This window comes from Stegostoma tigrinum, chromosome 3, assembly GCF_030684315.1.
Source record: "Stegostoma tigrinum isolate sSteTig4 chromosome 3, sSteTig4.hap1, whole genome shotgun sequence".
Classification (NCBI taxonomy): domain Eukaryota; kingdom Metazoa; phylum Chordata; class Chondrichthyes; order Orectolobiformes; family Stegostomatidae; genus Stegostoma; species Stegostoma tigrinum.
In genome coordinates this window covers 90,272,751-90,289,752 of record NC_081356.1, presented here as the reverse complement: position 1 = coordinate 90,289,752, position 17,002 = coordinate 90,272,751, and the positions used below count along the sequence as shown (strand labels likewise).

The 17,002-nt window shown below is 39.6% G+C and overlaps 1 protein-coding gene across 8 annotated transcripts in view; it reads right to left on the bottom strand.

The window, feature by feature from the left end:
* fam172a (family with sequence similarity 172 member A) overlaps nt 1–17,002 on the bottom strand; it is a 534,183-nt gene that overhangs the window by 164,253 nt on the left and 352,928 nt on the right. For all 8 annotated transcript variants that reach the window (XM_048526906.2, XM_059644752.1, XM_048526905.1 and 5 more), the window contains one exon: nt 1,178–1,262. In XM_048526906.2, the coding sequence (XP_048382863.1) occupies nt 1,178–1,262 (85 nt within the window). The remainder of the gene's footprint in view (nt 1–1,177; nt 1,263–17,002) is intronic.

Below are 17,002 nucleotides of genomic sequence, written 5' to 3'. Positions count from 1 at the left end.
TGATACTCCTGTTCATCTACGTCAATCAGGCCTCCCTAACTGGACCAGATTAACAGCCCCAACCAGTGATCTCATATTCTCTGAGGTCCACTTAGCTGACCTTGTTACAGTCACGAGAGAAGCGAAGCAATGGATTGAGGAAAGGAAATGGTGAAGATTGGAAAACGTTTTAAACAGTAGAAATGCATAATCTAGAAGTTAGAAATCTGCCATTTGTTTGAAATTACTCCGATTGAACAGGCACACACCATCAAAATCCAGCACTTCCTTAGCACTACAATAAAGTGTCAGCTTACATTATGCACTTACATTTTGGAGTAAGGCTTGCAACTGGAAACCTGCAGACTTTGAACTCAATGCTACCAATGGAATCAATCAGTTATGAATTACTTAAAGATAAGTTTTAAATGTCAGGGTATTTTAAAATCAATGAAGTAGGATGAACATTATTTTCTTGGCTAATTATCTAACTCTTTAAATGAGCAGCCATTTTTTACGTATCTAACTAAAAGCTGTTATTCCCAAATTGCACTCCTGCATATCTAATCGAATACCCTGGTCCAATAAAAAAAACTTGTGAGAAAGCCAACAATTTCTGATTTTTAGAATATTCTTATTTTCTGCCAGCTGACAAGAGCAATACTGGTGCTGGGGGAAGCGTGATGATAAGCTTCAGCGGCATTAAAATTCTTGGAGGTCTGTTCCAATTGTCTGGATTAACTTTGACAACGGACGATTCGCAGAAAAACCAAGGAAATGAAACCAGTTACTTTTGTCCCTTCATTGACATGTTAACTAATCATTTAAAGTAAAGTACAACCGACTGAATTGCCATTTTTTAATACACTACTATACCACATACAAATTACTAGCATAAGCTTTGCAATGTCCCGATGCTCCAATGTAGTGACATTATGAATAATTGAGTGTCACAACCCATTAATGCAATTAATGAAGCACATTTCAGGACGATAAAGTGGAGGGATCCCACAGAAGATCTAGTCACCTAGTTACAATTATTCAGTGGTCTAAAGTAATATAATGATGAAATGCAATTGAAATCATTCGAACGTCTAATGAAATATCTCCTTTCCAACATGTAAAAATTGCAGCTGAATACAACTTCTCTCAAGGAAAAAAAAGTGAGCACACTGTCTGAAAAGAATTATTGAAATACCTGCAGAGACTCGTGGGCAATCTGGTAGCATGAATTCCACTGGTGTGTCCAATGGTTCAGAGCTTGACACCCAGTTGCGGCAGTGCTGGAATACAAAATAAAATAGCATGCTTAGGCCATGCAGGTGTATTCCAACAACAAATTCGAACATTTCTTTCCATCTAAAATTCAGCACAGGTTTTGGGCTAATTTAGGAACTACGTTAATCAAACTTTAGGTAATGACAAGCCATTTATAGCACATATGAATACAAACTGAACAGTTCTAGAGACATGAATACATTTATGACTGTGACAACTCTCTTCGAGGAGTCAATGTGAAAATGCCTACGATATCCACCATATCTGAGTATTTAACATGCATGATGTATACACTGAATATCAAAGACAAACCAAATTTAATCCAGAATAGAGTCATAAATATCAGTGGGATAGGTAAGTAAGTCTAACTAATTCAGATATCTTATACATTGAAATTATTAGTTTAGCTTAAAGAAACTGTGGAGCATCTGTAGATTGTTGCTGTGGGAATGTCTGACTGATTATGATGGCTCTCTTGTGGACTATGCATCTTGCCAGTTTTCAATGGGCAGGCTCCCCATGTAGTAGCAGCAATCTTTATCTTGAACAAATTGTTTGTGGAGGTGAGATGCGAACTTTAACAGGGCCACTTCAGTGGTTCAATTGGGCTGCTGGTATGTGGTCCATTTGTCAGTTTACCCACTGCTGACAAGATAATATGGCAGCAAGAAGATATCAAACGTGCCTATGCCTTTCTGTGCCTTTTTGCTAACCTTCCCATTTCTCAACTAATTCCATGATGGCTGATACATTTCCGATTTATATAATATGAAGAGACTAATTGCAAAATCTGGCTGTAAGATATTCTACATGAAAATGCTACGCATGCAGGAAGGCACTTATTTGTCCTCAGTTAAAGAGTTTTTTACACAGTTAAATGGGAGTATGTCCAGTGTTGTGCAAAGTGAGGGAGAGATTGTCTGGTTATAGAGTGATCAATTAGCCACAAGGTACTGTCCGCGCAATCAGAAGTAATGTGAAAGATAGCTTTGAAACTGTCAAAAACAGTGGTATTTCTCTCTCGTATTCAGTTACAGGTTGACTGGTTCTGCACCTAAGATTGTAGATACAATGCAACCACTGTTGCTCCTCTTCATCTGACTGAGGATTGGGGTGAAATCTACTCTGGATGACTGCTCAGATATTGGTACCAAATTGAACCAACCTGCATTACGATTACTTAGGGAATGCTACCTTTGTTCCAATCAGGTGTCATTCTGTGGCTTTGCAGTGATGTAGTAGTTTAAATTTGTGTATCTACAACACATGCACACTTAGTCGTGCCACTTAGCGGAGACACTGAAAATAAATGCAGACAAAATAGTAACAATTGGGATAAGCTGTGACTGAAAGTGTGCGGAATGAACTACTTTCCCAAATTAGAAAACAAAATTCAAAATAAGTAAACAAATACAGGTATTGCTCCTATGACACGATAGTTGTGTTCTTGTGTGACTTGGCTATAGAAAATCATCATAGGAAATCATGCAATGGGGAAATCGCTTTTAAAAATCACTACTGTACAGTAGAAAGTTCTTCTTAGACAAACAGTGTCCATTATTTAACAACTGCATTATGGCCAATTTGCATTAATGAAGCACTCATTATAGCAGAAATACCCGTACTCTTTTAAAGATTAAATGATTTTGGCTCATAAGATTGCCATGGACAAGCAATTTTAAAAATTCTTACTTGGGGTGACGGTGTAATTGGAAAGGCATTTCTGCCCATCTGTAGTTACCCTTGTACTGAGTGGTATGCTAGGCTATTTTAAAGAGCTGACTGTACTTAATTAGATCATTTTATTTCATCCTTCATAATAAATTCTAGCAATTTCCCTCCTTTTAAAGTAAGGCCAGCAGGTCTTCAGTTCCCTGTTTTCTCTCTGGCTCCCTTCTAAATAGTGGGCTGACTTCTCCTACCTTCCAATCCACAGGAATCATTTCAGAATCTACAGAAATTTGGAAGGTAATCACCAATGCATCAATTATTTCCTTCAACACTCTGCAAAGAGGGTTTTGGGGACTTATCAACTTTTGGCCCATGAATTTCTATACTACAATCTTCTAACTAATACTAATTTCCTTAAACTCCTCATTTATCTTAGTCACTTGGATCTCTATTTCTGGGAAAATTCATATATCTTCCTCAGTGAAAGAAGACATAAAGTAATCATTTAACTTCTCTCCCATTTCCCAATTATAAATTTTGCTGACATTGTTATAATGGACACATTTGTTTTAGCTAAATGGTTCCTTTTTAAGTACATATAGACGCTTTCACAGGCTTCTTTTTCTGCTAGATTGCATTCAAATTTAAGTTCACCCTTTCTTATCGGTTTCTTAGTTCTCCTTTGTTGAGAATCTATAAGTTTGCTAATCCTCAGACCTGGTAAAGATGATGTATTTCAATTCCCGGAAAAAAAATAGTGAACAGATGAGTTTTTACGACAATTAACAATAGTTGCAAGGCATTAGATTAGGTTCTTTTTTTAAATTCTAGATTTTAAAAAATTGATTTCAAATGTTACCAATATCCTAGATCCTAGAGCATTCATCTAGGTCTTTGGATTACTTGTACAGTGCCATCACCGCTGTCATTGCCTCCCCAAATAGGTTTAAATTATTTCAGTGATGTTAATTTTCCAAAAAGGTATGATAATTTATAACAAACAATCATCTTTGAAAGACTTTTTTCTCACATGGTAATTGCTAAAACCATACAGAATACACTGACAATCTTCAGTCCTGTATGAATTGTGAGTTCCAAAGGAATAACTGTTTAAGGCAGTAAATAGTAAGCATTCAGAATAATTTTTCTACCATCCAGACACAAACATTTACTAATTTAATGTGTTATCATTGTTTTTAAAACAGCATGGTCAAGTATCACACACAAATGAAAGTTTTGTGTAATATACCAAATATCACTGTTTGGATTACCTGCAAATTTCACAGAATTTAAATATCCAAACAAATTTCATAGCTTGGTATTTATTCCAAACAATCAAATCTTAAAATGAGTAAGTATTAGTAGCATGAAGTCTATATATTTACCATGTGATGTAACTGTGTGAGATTTATATATTTTTTAATATAATTTATTTTTGAGTTTGGAATTTGAATTTCAGCTAGTGGCATGTGCTTTTCTTCTATGTGTCTAAAGAGGTTCAATGATTAACTTGCAAATATTTCTGTAGCCATGGTAGTGTATTTTAAAAAGCAGTCTGAGAGATACTTTGGAGGCAAGGAGGAATTTGTTTACATTGGAGAGTTTATGAGTGATCAAAGAAAACAGTGTAGTGCATTATGCTTTCAGATAGAAGATTTTGGAATTTCTCTTGACCTTGGGTGAGACAACTCGGATACAAACTTAATTTTTTCAGTTTCAGTTTGGGGGAGTACCACAGTCATCGTATATGAAACTGAATGTGTAAAACAGGTGCTCATGAGAAAGGGAGAGGATAGTTTAGAATTGTTAAAAAAAAATTGCCTTACTGGAAGGAATTCAGTTTGAACATTCCAGACTGGATATGTTTGATTAATACCCTGAAGCGGTTATTTGAAACTGAGAAAATTTTATCACCATTATAGGATAAATCAACCAGCAATTAAAGAAACAGCTAAGTCTAACTCTGCGGAATAGAGAAGGAAATTCTGTCCCGTATTTGAGTGTTGTAATGAGGTTATTGAGATTGCACTTTTACTGTGTATTTCAAAATCTTTAAACATATGTGAGATATAAATAGTTTGCTTTATTCTTTTATCTTTATTCCTTTTGCATAATAAATCGAGTGTTTGTTTAAACTGAATATGCACTATTGCATGTTATGTTTCAGTGAAAGGCCTCCTTGTTCAAAACAAAAAGAAAATGGTCTATCAAACCAGATTTTAGTCTGGGGTCTGACTTATCCAGTAATAACATCAGCTGGGATTATAACATTATTTTCATATATTTAGTGTCTAAGCTTATCCATAGCAGAGAAGAAAATGGTAACCACCATCACTACAAGTTAGAACTCAATAACTTAATATGTATTCTTCAACACTACATTAGCAGCTATTATTTTGTGAGTGATTCTTTTCCTTCAAATGCAGCACTGATTAAAACAAATGTTTGCATTTATTCTTTATCATTCCTTCAAATAAATGAAATTATTCCTCCTTAACTATTTACATAGAACATTACAGCACAGTACAGGCCCTTCGGCCCTCAATGTTGCGCCGACCTGTGAAACCAATCTGAAGCCCATCTAACCTACACTATTCCATTATCATCCATATATTTATCCAATGACCATTCAAATACCCTTAAACTTGGCAAGTCTATTACTGTTGCAGGCAGGACATTCCACACCCTTACTACTCTGAGTAAAGAACCTAACTCTGACTTCTGTCCTATATCACCCCTCAATTTAAAGCTATGTCCCCCGCTTGCTAGCCATCATCATACAAGGAAAAAAGTTCTCACTGTCCACTCTATCTAATCCTCTGATCATCTTGATCAAGTCCCTAGGCTTTATCTACCCGTATATGTTTTAAGACCTTCCACACTTGCTTTGAACAAGTCTTGTCTGCAGGCAGAACAGATTGGTTGAAAATGGGGCTTCTGCCCTTCAGTGGGAGCAAGTCCCATTTTCGAGAGCTGCTGGCCATAAGTCCTGATTCTACTAAAGCTTTGTGGACATTGGTAATATTGCAACCAGTTCTAGGTTAAAGGCTCCAGTGGATCCCTGGGCTCCAACAAGTAAGATGGATTAGGTGGGGAGTGTTTGCTGATCTCAGGGACAGTGGCAAGGAGGGAGTGGATGAGTTTTGTTTTATAAAATGGAAGGAAGGGAGCCTATCTTTAGGGGTGATGTACCATCCTTGTTCCTGTACTTTAACTGTGGGAAAAAAATACACAGGCAGCCCACTCCTCCCTGCCAGCCAATGCAATCCATTTTATGACCTGGCAGGGCATTACTGGCATCATTTGAACTTTTTTAGCTTATTGACTCAATTACTTACATTCGTGTGCAGGCTGCTAACTTTGGCACCCACCCATTTCCTCCATTGGGATGAGCTTCGGAGTGGATGGGAAGATGGTAAACTGGGCACCATCTCTGTTTTACATGCTCCCTGATTCCCCAACTGAAACCAAACCTGTTGGGGGCATCTAATATCCACACCCACGGTGGGGTGGGGGGAGGGTGTTGAAGACGTGATGTCCGGTCGTATTGGAAGTGATGGGGGCAAGGGGGGGCATCTAGTCAGGGTCTGGGTAGTTTAAGTGGTCTACGGGTAGTGTAGTTAGGGTTGTCTGAGATAAGTATGGAGTCTGTTTAAAAAGGCTGCTCAGGAATTAGACCGGCATTTACTAGTCTTGTATTTTTTTTGAGTAAACATCTGAATTCTCCAGAATTTATGGAGGCTTTCATTGCATTCCAGGCATAGCGGAATTGTCCAGTGGAAAATTCAGTTTCTGTTATGTTTCACGGTACCTCGGTAGCTACGGACTGTACGCGGACGATTAGGCGCAAGCTGATGCAAACGGTGACACTAGATGATAGCGGACAAGCCCCAGTCCTCAGCTAGAGTCGCACCCCAAACTTACTGACGCAGGAAGAGAGGATACGAGGCCTTTAGAAAAAGAGCTTTTAATGTCTCAGTCCGAAGGCACAAAATGGACACAACTTGTCTGTATTTATACATTAGGAATGACCTCGACCAATCAAATGCGGAGTAGCGTACTTAAGTGTCCATCAGCCAATGAGAAGCGAGCTTATTTATAGGTGGTCTTTTCGGCTGGGAAAGCAACATGGCGGAAACGGCGTGAAAAACTCGAAACTCAAACCTTAGAAAAAGCAAACCATCTACAGTGAGTAAACGACACAGATCTTGGGGATGGAAACATCCCCAATAGTTTCCCAGGCAATTCGTTAGAGTCTCCATCTCCAACCCCAATCTATACTGGAATTATGACTGTCTAGCCAGTGGCAAGATCAGCTTCAATATTGATGCATATGAACAGTTATCACTAAAGTCGGACTTTTATGATGTACTCAATTTAAACCTCTTTAATCTCTTTTTTTAACAGCAGAGAGCGCAGGAGCTGGGTGGAAGTGAGGTCGGAGCAGAGAGGCTATTGGGAAGGTAAGTGATTGCTATTTAAGGAGGCGTCAGTATCGCAGTCGAACAAAGGGAACTATGGAGCTATGAGGGAGGAGGTGGCCAAAGTTCAGTGGTACAATACCCTAGCAGGGATGGCAGTGGAACAACAATGGCAGGTATTTCTGGATATAATGCAGAAGGTGCAGGATCAGTTCATACCAAAGAGGAAGATAGATCCTAAGGGGAGGTAGGGGCGGCCTTGGCTGACGAGGGAAGTTAAGGACTGTTTACGGATGAAAGAGGAGTATTACATAGCAAAGATGAGCGGAAAGTTGGAGGACTGGGAAACTTTTAAAGAGCAACAGAAGATAACTAAAAAGCAATACACGGAGAAAAAAAATATGAGGTACAAAGGCTAACTGGCCAAAAATATAAAGCTTTTTTAGGTATGTGAAAAGAAAAAAAATGGTTAAGACTAAAATTGGGCTCTTGAAGACAGAAACGGGTGAATTCATTATGGGGAACAAGGAAATGGCAGAAGAGTTGAATAGGTACTTTGGATCTGTCCAAAGACAGGGAAGACGCAAACAATATCCCAGATGTAATAGTGACTGAAGGACCTAGGATAATGGATGGACTGAAGGGAATTTATATTAGGCAGGAAATGGTGTTGGATAGACTGTTAGGTCTGAAGGCTGATAAGTCGCCAGGACCTGATGGTCTGCATCCCAGGGTACTTAAGGAGGTGCCTCTAGAAATCGTGGACGCATTGGTAATCATTTTCCAATGTTCTATAGATTCAGGATCAGTTCCTGCGGTTTGGAGGGTGGCTAATGTTGTCCCACGTTTCAAGAAAGGAGGGAGAGAGAAAACAGGGAATTTTAGACCGGTTAGCCTGACGTCAATAGTGGGAAAGATGCTGGAGTCAATTACAAAAGATGAAATTACGACTCATTTGGATAGCAGTAACAGGATAGGTCAGAGTCAGCATGGATTTACGAAGGGGAAATCATGCTTGACTAATCTTCTGGAATTTTTTGAGGATGTAACTATGAAGATGGACAAGGGAGAGCCAGTGTTTGAGAATGACTACCCTCAAATTGTATTTTGAATATTCCGCAGGGATATAATCCCAGCTAGATGAAACAGCTTGAAATCTTTATCAAATTGACATGACAAAGGCTGGCCCCACTATAGTTTCCAGAGTCAACTTAATTTGAATAGGCATTCTCCAGGTGTTAAAAATGTCTCTCATTAGGAAATGTGCGGTAAAGGGAAATACTGTGCAGCAGATTAACATAAACAATAACAAAATATTATTTTGAATAAACAAGAACATTTCTGTAATAATGCTACATGGAACAAAGTTAACTACTTTGTGGATGCCAACGTTGAAAGGAAGTTTGATTGACTATATGGTCTGCAATGAAGAGCACACTCCAAGGAGCTATGAAGCACTTAAGTAGAACTGTAGACAGGGCAGTCAGTTCAGATTTATACATCCAATGCATACAATAACTTTAGTAGCTTTTCCAGAGCATGTACAGTAGGAAGGCCCAGCCATAGCTTTCAAGAGTGTACAACCAGGCATGACTGCCCCTTACAACATACCTTCCCCTTCATTGTAATTTTTTAGTTGAATAGCTTACTATTAATGTAAATGAGATGCCTTTGCAACCTCATCATTTATCTGACAAGGTTCTTTCACTCAAATTGTTATATACATTAACCGGTACACTTATCTTAATGTAGAACTGAGGGGAGTGGCTCCACAACACCTCAAAGATGACTGTCAGCTCATGTTTGACACCCTCCAAATTTTTTACATATCCCTATCCTCACCTAGAACTAGCTGGGTGTTGATTCATATCAGGATGGCATTTCAGGATTCTGGTTCTGAGGAAGGGTCACTGGATGTGAAACGTTATCTCTGTCTTTTCATTCACAGATGCTGCCCGACCTGCTTATCTTTTCAAGCAACTTTGTTTTATTTCAGGATCCAATATTGACATATTCTTTCCCAGCCAGCTGCCAGTTTAACTGCTATTGTGGCATATGGAACAATAATGCGTCTAATTGCTAACCAATCCATACTTCAAATCTACTCACACTTTTACTTCTGTACCTCTATAGTGGCAAAAATCATAGCTAGGTGAAATATGAATAACAATGTCAGGAAAATGAGACAGTGAGGTCAGTCGATAACACGACAGCAGATTCTAATCAAGGTCCCTTGCCTTCTTGTTTGAAAATATGATAATACAATATGGAATCTCTAGTCCGAATTTCCATTAAAAACCATTCCTTGGTTGCCATCAGTTGTTAAATGAATGGGAATTTGGAATGGGCAATAAATGCTGAGCTTGCCAGCAGTGCCCACATCCCATGAAATAATCAACAAAAATAGAACAATAACACTTGTCAAGGAAGAGGTGCTTACGGGAGAGACTAGAAACATTTCAACAAGGAAGAAGACAGAGAAACCTAAGCCAAGGCTTCCTGGATGACAAGGAAATAGAGTTAAAATAAGACAAAAGCGTGTGATGTATATCAGAGCAATTCTCCAAGAGACCAAACATAGTAATTTGAGAAGAGAAGAGGAAGAATGTAAGGTTTGCATAAGAGAAAAATATGAGAATAGAATGACGCCTAACATCTAAAGGAACCTAAAATCTTTTACTGGCATATAAATAGGTGTCATATAATGCTGGCATATAAGTAGGTAGTGAGAGTTAAGGTGAAGCCTTTTCTTTAAAAAAAAGGTGATTTTTGCTTAGACGAGTAGGAAAAGGCCTGAATACTTGAGTACTTTGTATAAATGTTCAGTAAAGATAGGAATGCTGATAAACTGTCAGTTGAAGTGAAGGTAAAGTTAACAAATGTATGAAATTTGAGAGGAAGGATGTAGTAGAAAGGTTGATCATGCTTAGAATGGATAAGTTAACTGGTCTAGATGGCTTGCATGCCAGGTTGCTGAAGAAAATTGGGCTGGGAGTAGCAGAAAAGTATTAAGAGTAAGAGTACTAATTCTCCCTAGTGATGGTGTAATGTGCCATATGCGTCATCATAGTTCAAAGAAAAGAAGAAACACATTCCAACCAATTAAATGTCAGAGGCAGATAAAATTGTAGAAACAATAATCCGGGAAAAATATTAACAGGCACTTGGTGAGGTACTAGTAAAGGAGAACTAGTACGGATTTGTAAAAGATAGATTGGTTGACTAATCTAACTTTTGTTTCAAAAAGTAACAGAGAGGATGGATGAAGGCAATGCAGAGTTGATCTTGATACAGAATTTATGAAAGCATTTGACGAAGTATCATTTAGAATCTGGTGAACGCAACTAAGACTCACAGAGGATCAGTGTCACTTCGATTTTAAAATTGGCTTAATTTGAAAGGTAGCTTTTAGACAGAAGAACATAGAACATAGAACAGTACAGCACAGAACAGGCCCTTCAGCCCACAATGTTGTGCCGACCATTGATCCTCATGGATGCACCCTCAAATTTCTGTGACCATATGCATGTCCAGCAGTCTCTTAAATGACCCCAATGACCTTGCTTCCACAACTGCTGCTGGCAACGCATTCCATGCTCTCACAACTCTCTGCGTAAAGAACCTGCCTCTGACATCCCCTCTATACTTTCCACCAACCAGCTTAAAACTATGACCCCTCGTGCTAGCCATTTCTGCCCTGGGAAATAGTCTCTGGCTATCGACTCTATCTATGCCTCTCATTATCTTGTATACCTCAATTAGGTCCCCTCTCCTCCTCCTTTTCTCCAATGAAAAGAGACCGAGCTCAGTCAACCTCTCTTCATAAGATAAGCCCTCCAGTCCAGGCAGCATCCTGGTAAACCTCCTCTGAACCCTCTCCAAAGCATCCACATCTTTCCTATAATAGGGCGCCCAGAACTGGACGCAGTATTCCAAGTGCGGTCTAACCAAAGTTTTATAGAGCTGCAACAAGATCTCACGACTCTTAAACTCAATCCCCCTGTTAATGAAAGCCAAAACACCATATGCTTTCTTAACAACCCTGTCCACTTGGGTGGCCATTTTAAGGGATCTATGTATCTGCACACCAAGATCCCTCTGTTCCTCCACGCTGCCAAGAATCCTATCCTTAATCCTGTACTCAGCTTTCAAATTCGACCTTCCAAAATGCATCACCTCGCATTTATCCAGGTTGAACTCCATCTGCCACCTCTCAGCCCATCTCTGCATCCTGTCAATGTCCCGCTGCAGCCTACAACAGCCCTCTACACTGTCAACGACACCTCCGACCTTTGTGTCGTCTGCAAACTTGCTGACCCATCCTTCAATTCCCTCGTCCAAGTCATTAATAAAAATTACAAACAGTAGAGGCCCAAGGACAGAGCCCTGTGGAACCCCACTCACCACTGACTTCCAGGCAGAATATTTTCCTTCTACTACCACACGCTGTCTTCTGTTGGCCAGCCAATTCTGTATCCAAGCAGCTAAGTTCCCCTGAAAGTCAGCCAGGTTGGTGTTAATTTTAGCAAAAATAGACAATTGTGTTTTTCAAAGATCAGTGCCAAAATCTTCCCACGTCCTACCTTTTCAACATACCTAAAAGATCTGGAGTTATGACACAGAGGCAGAACAGCTAAATCAAATCAGCCCCCATTCATAGCACAGTATATTTAAATACTCAATGACCCTCAAAATTGACTTCAATGGTTTTTAACTAGACCTATTGAATAACCAGAACTACTTTTTATGACTAACCAATACCAGCACCAGTTAAACATATAGTTTGAACAGCAGATTTAACAGCCTAAACTGCTAGCAATCGACTGGTAAATTAATTCTTTATAAATAGCTTTTAGCTTTTTGAAAGCTGCCTAGCACTTTGTTGTCCATACTGTTTTGTTTGTTTTTATGGCAAATTTTCCAAAAATTAGGCATGCACTTTCAATAAAATCCTCACATTCCCAAAAACCTGATTATAATTTATTTTGTGTTAGGGGTGGGGAAGTCAATTAAAGCTTTTATTTTTCCCATTCTGGGTGACACCCGTCCTTGCCCAAAAACATGCCCCTAATACATCACATCGGTTTTACAAATTCATTTTTTGCTAAAATTAACACCAACCTGGCTGACTTTCAGGTTTATTTTTATAACTGTTTTATGTGTTCCTTTCATGTAGCATTGTATAGTACAATGTTCCAAGTAAATTACACAAGTAGGTACTTCAGCTACAACTCTAATAACTAATCATTGAAATGCGGCTACAGCTTTCGTAAATCCAAATGGCATATCCATTGAGTACGATAAATGTAGACATTTCCTTAGTCCTTGTTGTGAATGGTACTTGCCAATATCCTTTTAACAAATTAATTTTAGATTACAGTAACACATTACCAATTCTACCAAAGATAGTAGGAACTGTAGATACTGGAGAATCTGAGATAACAAGGTGTAGAGCTGGATGAACACAGCAGGCTAAGCAGCATTCCTGAAGAAGGGTCTAGGCCCAAAATGTCAGCTTTCCTGCTCCTCTGATGCTGCTTAGCCTGCTATGTTCATCCAGCTCTACACCTTGTTATCACCAATTCTATCAATGCAGTTTTCTGGTCTGGGAACAGGGTATGAATCTGCCTTTATGACCACTATCCCTTTCCTGCTGTCTACACATAATCTAATTGAACAGTCTGGTTTAGGAACAAATACTATGGGAGAACTCCAAACACTTTGGCTTGGTTCAATCAATTGATTCCTCAATACAGATTGAATTTCCTTCATTAATTCTGCCTTTTTCTCTGGATTTAATTGATATGGGTTTTGCTTCATTGGATTTGAATTACGTGTATCAACGTCGTGTTCAATTAATATGGTACACCCAAGTGCATCATTGCAAACCTTTCTGTATTTTCTCTTGTTGTTGACCTTTCTGCACATACAAAAATAGTGCCTAAGTTTTGTAATATCTCTCAATTTGTTAATCAAATAGTAAAAGAAGCATGGACATAGAGTTAAGGCGTGCGGCAAGAACTACAGATGGGATCTGAAACAGAAATGTAAATGCAGTGATAATACAGTCATAATGACCTGGAATTGGCTGCCATTTAAAGTGGTGAAAGAAGAGAAGATTTTTGCTTTTAAAGGAAATTGCATATGCAGCTGAGGGAAATAATCATACAGGTTATTGGGATAAAGCCAGGGAATGATTGTGACTAGATTATTGTATAGTGAATAGTCATGGATTTGGTGAGCTGAATGGTCCCCTTCTTTGCCATAGGCCATCTGCACAGACCAAGTTTTACTGGATCTCTGGGTAGCTTGCTGGGAGGTGAAAGATCCTTTAAAATAAAGGGGTGCTGCTTTATGATGGTTCTCCCATACAGACTCACTGCTGGGAGATTTTCCCAGTGGTGAGACCAGCCTTGATGCTGGTCACTTTGACAGCACTGTAAAAATCCATCATCTGACTGTATGACATTTAGCATCTATGTGGACTTTCGGACTGCTTTTACACAGAAATATAGAAATATTTATGGCACAAGGAAGGCAACTTGGCTCATATTGCTATTAACGTTTGACAGAGACTTTTCAACAAGATCTCATTACAGCCTTCCTTCAAACATGGACAAAAGTGCTGAATTTCAGAGGTGAAGGGAGAGTGACAGCCTTTGACATCAAGGCTGCATTCAGTCAAGTTTGGCATCAAGGTGCCATAACAAAACTGGGAACAATGGGTATTGGGGCAAACTCTGAGCTGGTTGGAATCATATCTGGCACATACAAACATGGTTGTGGTTGTTGTAGGTCAGTCATTTCAGCTCCAGGATATCTCTGCAGGATTTTCTCAGGATAATGTCCTAGGTCCAACTATCTTCAGCTGCTTCACCAATAACCTGCCCTCTAATACAATGTTAGAAGAGAGGATGTTCACTGATGATTGCACAATGTTCAGCAGCATTCGTAACTCCTCAGATACTGAAGCAGTCCATGTTCAAACGAAACAAGATCTGGACAATATCCAAGTTTGGGTTCACAAGTGGCAAGTAACATTTGTGCCACAAATGCCAGGCAATGACCATCTCCAAAAGAGTAGAGGGTGGCATTGGTCTAGTGGTATTATTGCTGGACTGTTAATACAGAGATCCAGGTAATGTTCTGGAGACTAGCATTTGAATCTCGGCAGGTGGTAAAATTTGAATTCAATAAAAAGAAACCTGCAATTAAGAGTTGAATGGTGACCATGAATCCATTGTCAATTGTTGGAGAAACCCATCTGGTTCACCAATGCCTTTTAGGAAAGGAAAATGCCATCCTTACCTACATGTGATTCAGACCCACACGCCAAAGTGGTTGAATCTTAACCGCCCTCTGGGCAATTAGGAACAGACAATTAATGCTGGTCTGGCAAGTGACATCTTCATCCCATGAAAGAATAAAACTAAAAGAGGCAATCTAACCACTTCATCTTGACATTCAATGCTGTTGCCATCACTGAATCCTCATAATCAATATCCTGGGGGTTACTAGAAACTCAACTAGACTTGCTACGTAAACACAGTGGCCACAAGAGCATGTCAGAGCTGAAGAATTCAGCAGCGAGTAACTCACCTCCTAAGTCTCCCACGCCATTAGTACATTGCAACAAGTTCTTTCCCACCCATGATCCTTTTTGATAATGTCTCACTGTCTTTTCACAAGCCTGCCTTGGGCACTCACCCACAGCTGTGGCTGCTGAGGATAAGCAGGCCTGATTCCATGCCACACCTCAGTCCCCGCAGCAAAATGTGGATCCACTGCATCGGGTAAATTCCTGACTTGGACTGCCTACCTCAGTCGTGAAATCAGGCCCATAGTTTGCATGAATTCATGCCATTCTGCCTATTAAGTCTTGTCTTCTTGAATACTTTCCTGGAGAATCTTATCCCAACAACTACCAACACAATAAATCCAACTAACTCCCTGTTCATCTTTCCTTCCTTGAATAAATAGGCAGTGAATATTAATATTCTCTCTTAGTTTGCAATACATAACTATTTGGCTTCTTTCAAAGGTGCCAATTATCCTTGGATGAGATATTCAGGCTGCATCTTTGGATCTCATGGGCTAAATGAGTATTTTTTATCATCTCTGAAAATGTGAGTTTTAGCTTTGGCTTAGGATGTAGTGATGGACAGTACACATTTAACAAAAAATCATGGGGAACTTTTCTTTTTATCCAAGGAGAGTTAGAATATAGTAATAAGAACAGAAAGTGCCTCAGTTCTGAAGAAAAGTCACATCAAACTCAGAATGTTAATTTGCAGACGACACTGAGGTCGGTGGAGTTGTGGATAGTGACGAAGGATGCTGTAGGTTGCAGAGAGACATAGATAAGCTGCAGAGTTCGGCTGAGAGGTGGCAAATGGAGTTTAATGCAGACAAGTGTGAGGTGATGCACTTTGGTAGGAGTAACCAGAAGGCAAAGTACAGGGCTAATGGTAAGATTCTTAGTTGTGTAGATGAGCAGAGAGATCTCGGTGTCCATGTACACAGATCCTTGAAAGTTGCCACCCAGTTTGTCAGGGCTGTTAAGAAGGCATACAGTGTTTTAGCTTTTATTAATAGAGGGAGCGAGTTCCAGAACCAAGAGGTTATGCTACAGCTGTACAAAACTCTGGTGTGGCCGCACTTGGAGTATTGTGTACAGTTCTGGTCACCACATTATAAGAAGGATGTGGAAGCTTTGTAAAGGGTGCAGAGGAGATTTACTAGGATGTTGCCTGGTATGGAGGGAAGTTCTCATGAGGAAAGGCTGAGGGACTTGAGGCTGTTTTCATTAAAGAGAAGGTTGAGAGGTGACTTAATTGAAACATATAAAATAATCAGAGGGTTAGATAGGGTGGAGAGGGAGAGCATTTTTCCTAGGATGGTGACGGCGAGCACGAGGGGGCATAGCTTTAAATTGAGGGGTGAAAGATATGGGACAGATGTCAGAGGTAGTTTCTTTACTCAGAGAGTAGTAAGGGAATGGAATGCTTTGCCTGCAACGGTAGTAGATTCGCCAACTTTAGGTACATTTAAGTCGTCATTGGATAAGCATATGGATGTACATGGAATAGTGTAGGTTAGATGGGCTTGAGATCAGTATGACAGGTCAGCACAACATCGAGGGCCGAAGGGACTGTACTGTGCTGTAATGTTCTATTTACAAGGTTCAAGACAAGAATGTGATGGAATAGCTCTCATTTTCCTAAATGGGTGCAGCTTCAGCAACACTCCAGATGTTTGACACCATCCACGACAAAGCAACTCACTTGACTGGTATCACATCCACAAGAATCCACTACCTCCACCATTGATACTCAGTAGCAGCAGTGTGTACAAACTACAAGATGCACTGCAGAAATTCACCAAAGATCCTGAAACAGCTCCTTCCAAATGCACGACCACTTCCATCTAGAAGGACAAGGGCACCAGGTACTGGGAACACCACCACCTGAAAGTCCCTCTCCATGTTAGTCACCATCCTGATTTGGAAATAAACTGCCATTCCTTCAATATTGCTCGGTCAAAATCCTGGAATTCCATTCCTCAGGACATTGTAGGTCAACCTACAGCATGTGAACTACAGCGGTTCAAGAAGGCAGCTCACCGACACCTTCTCTAGAGCATCTAGGGACAGG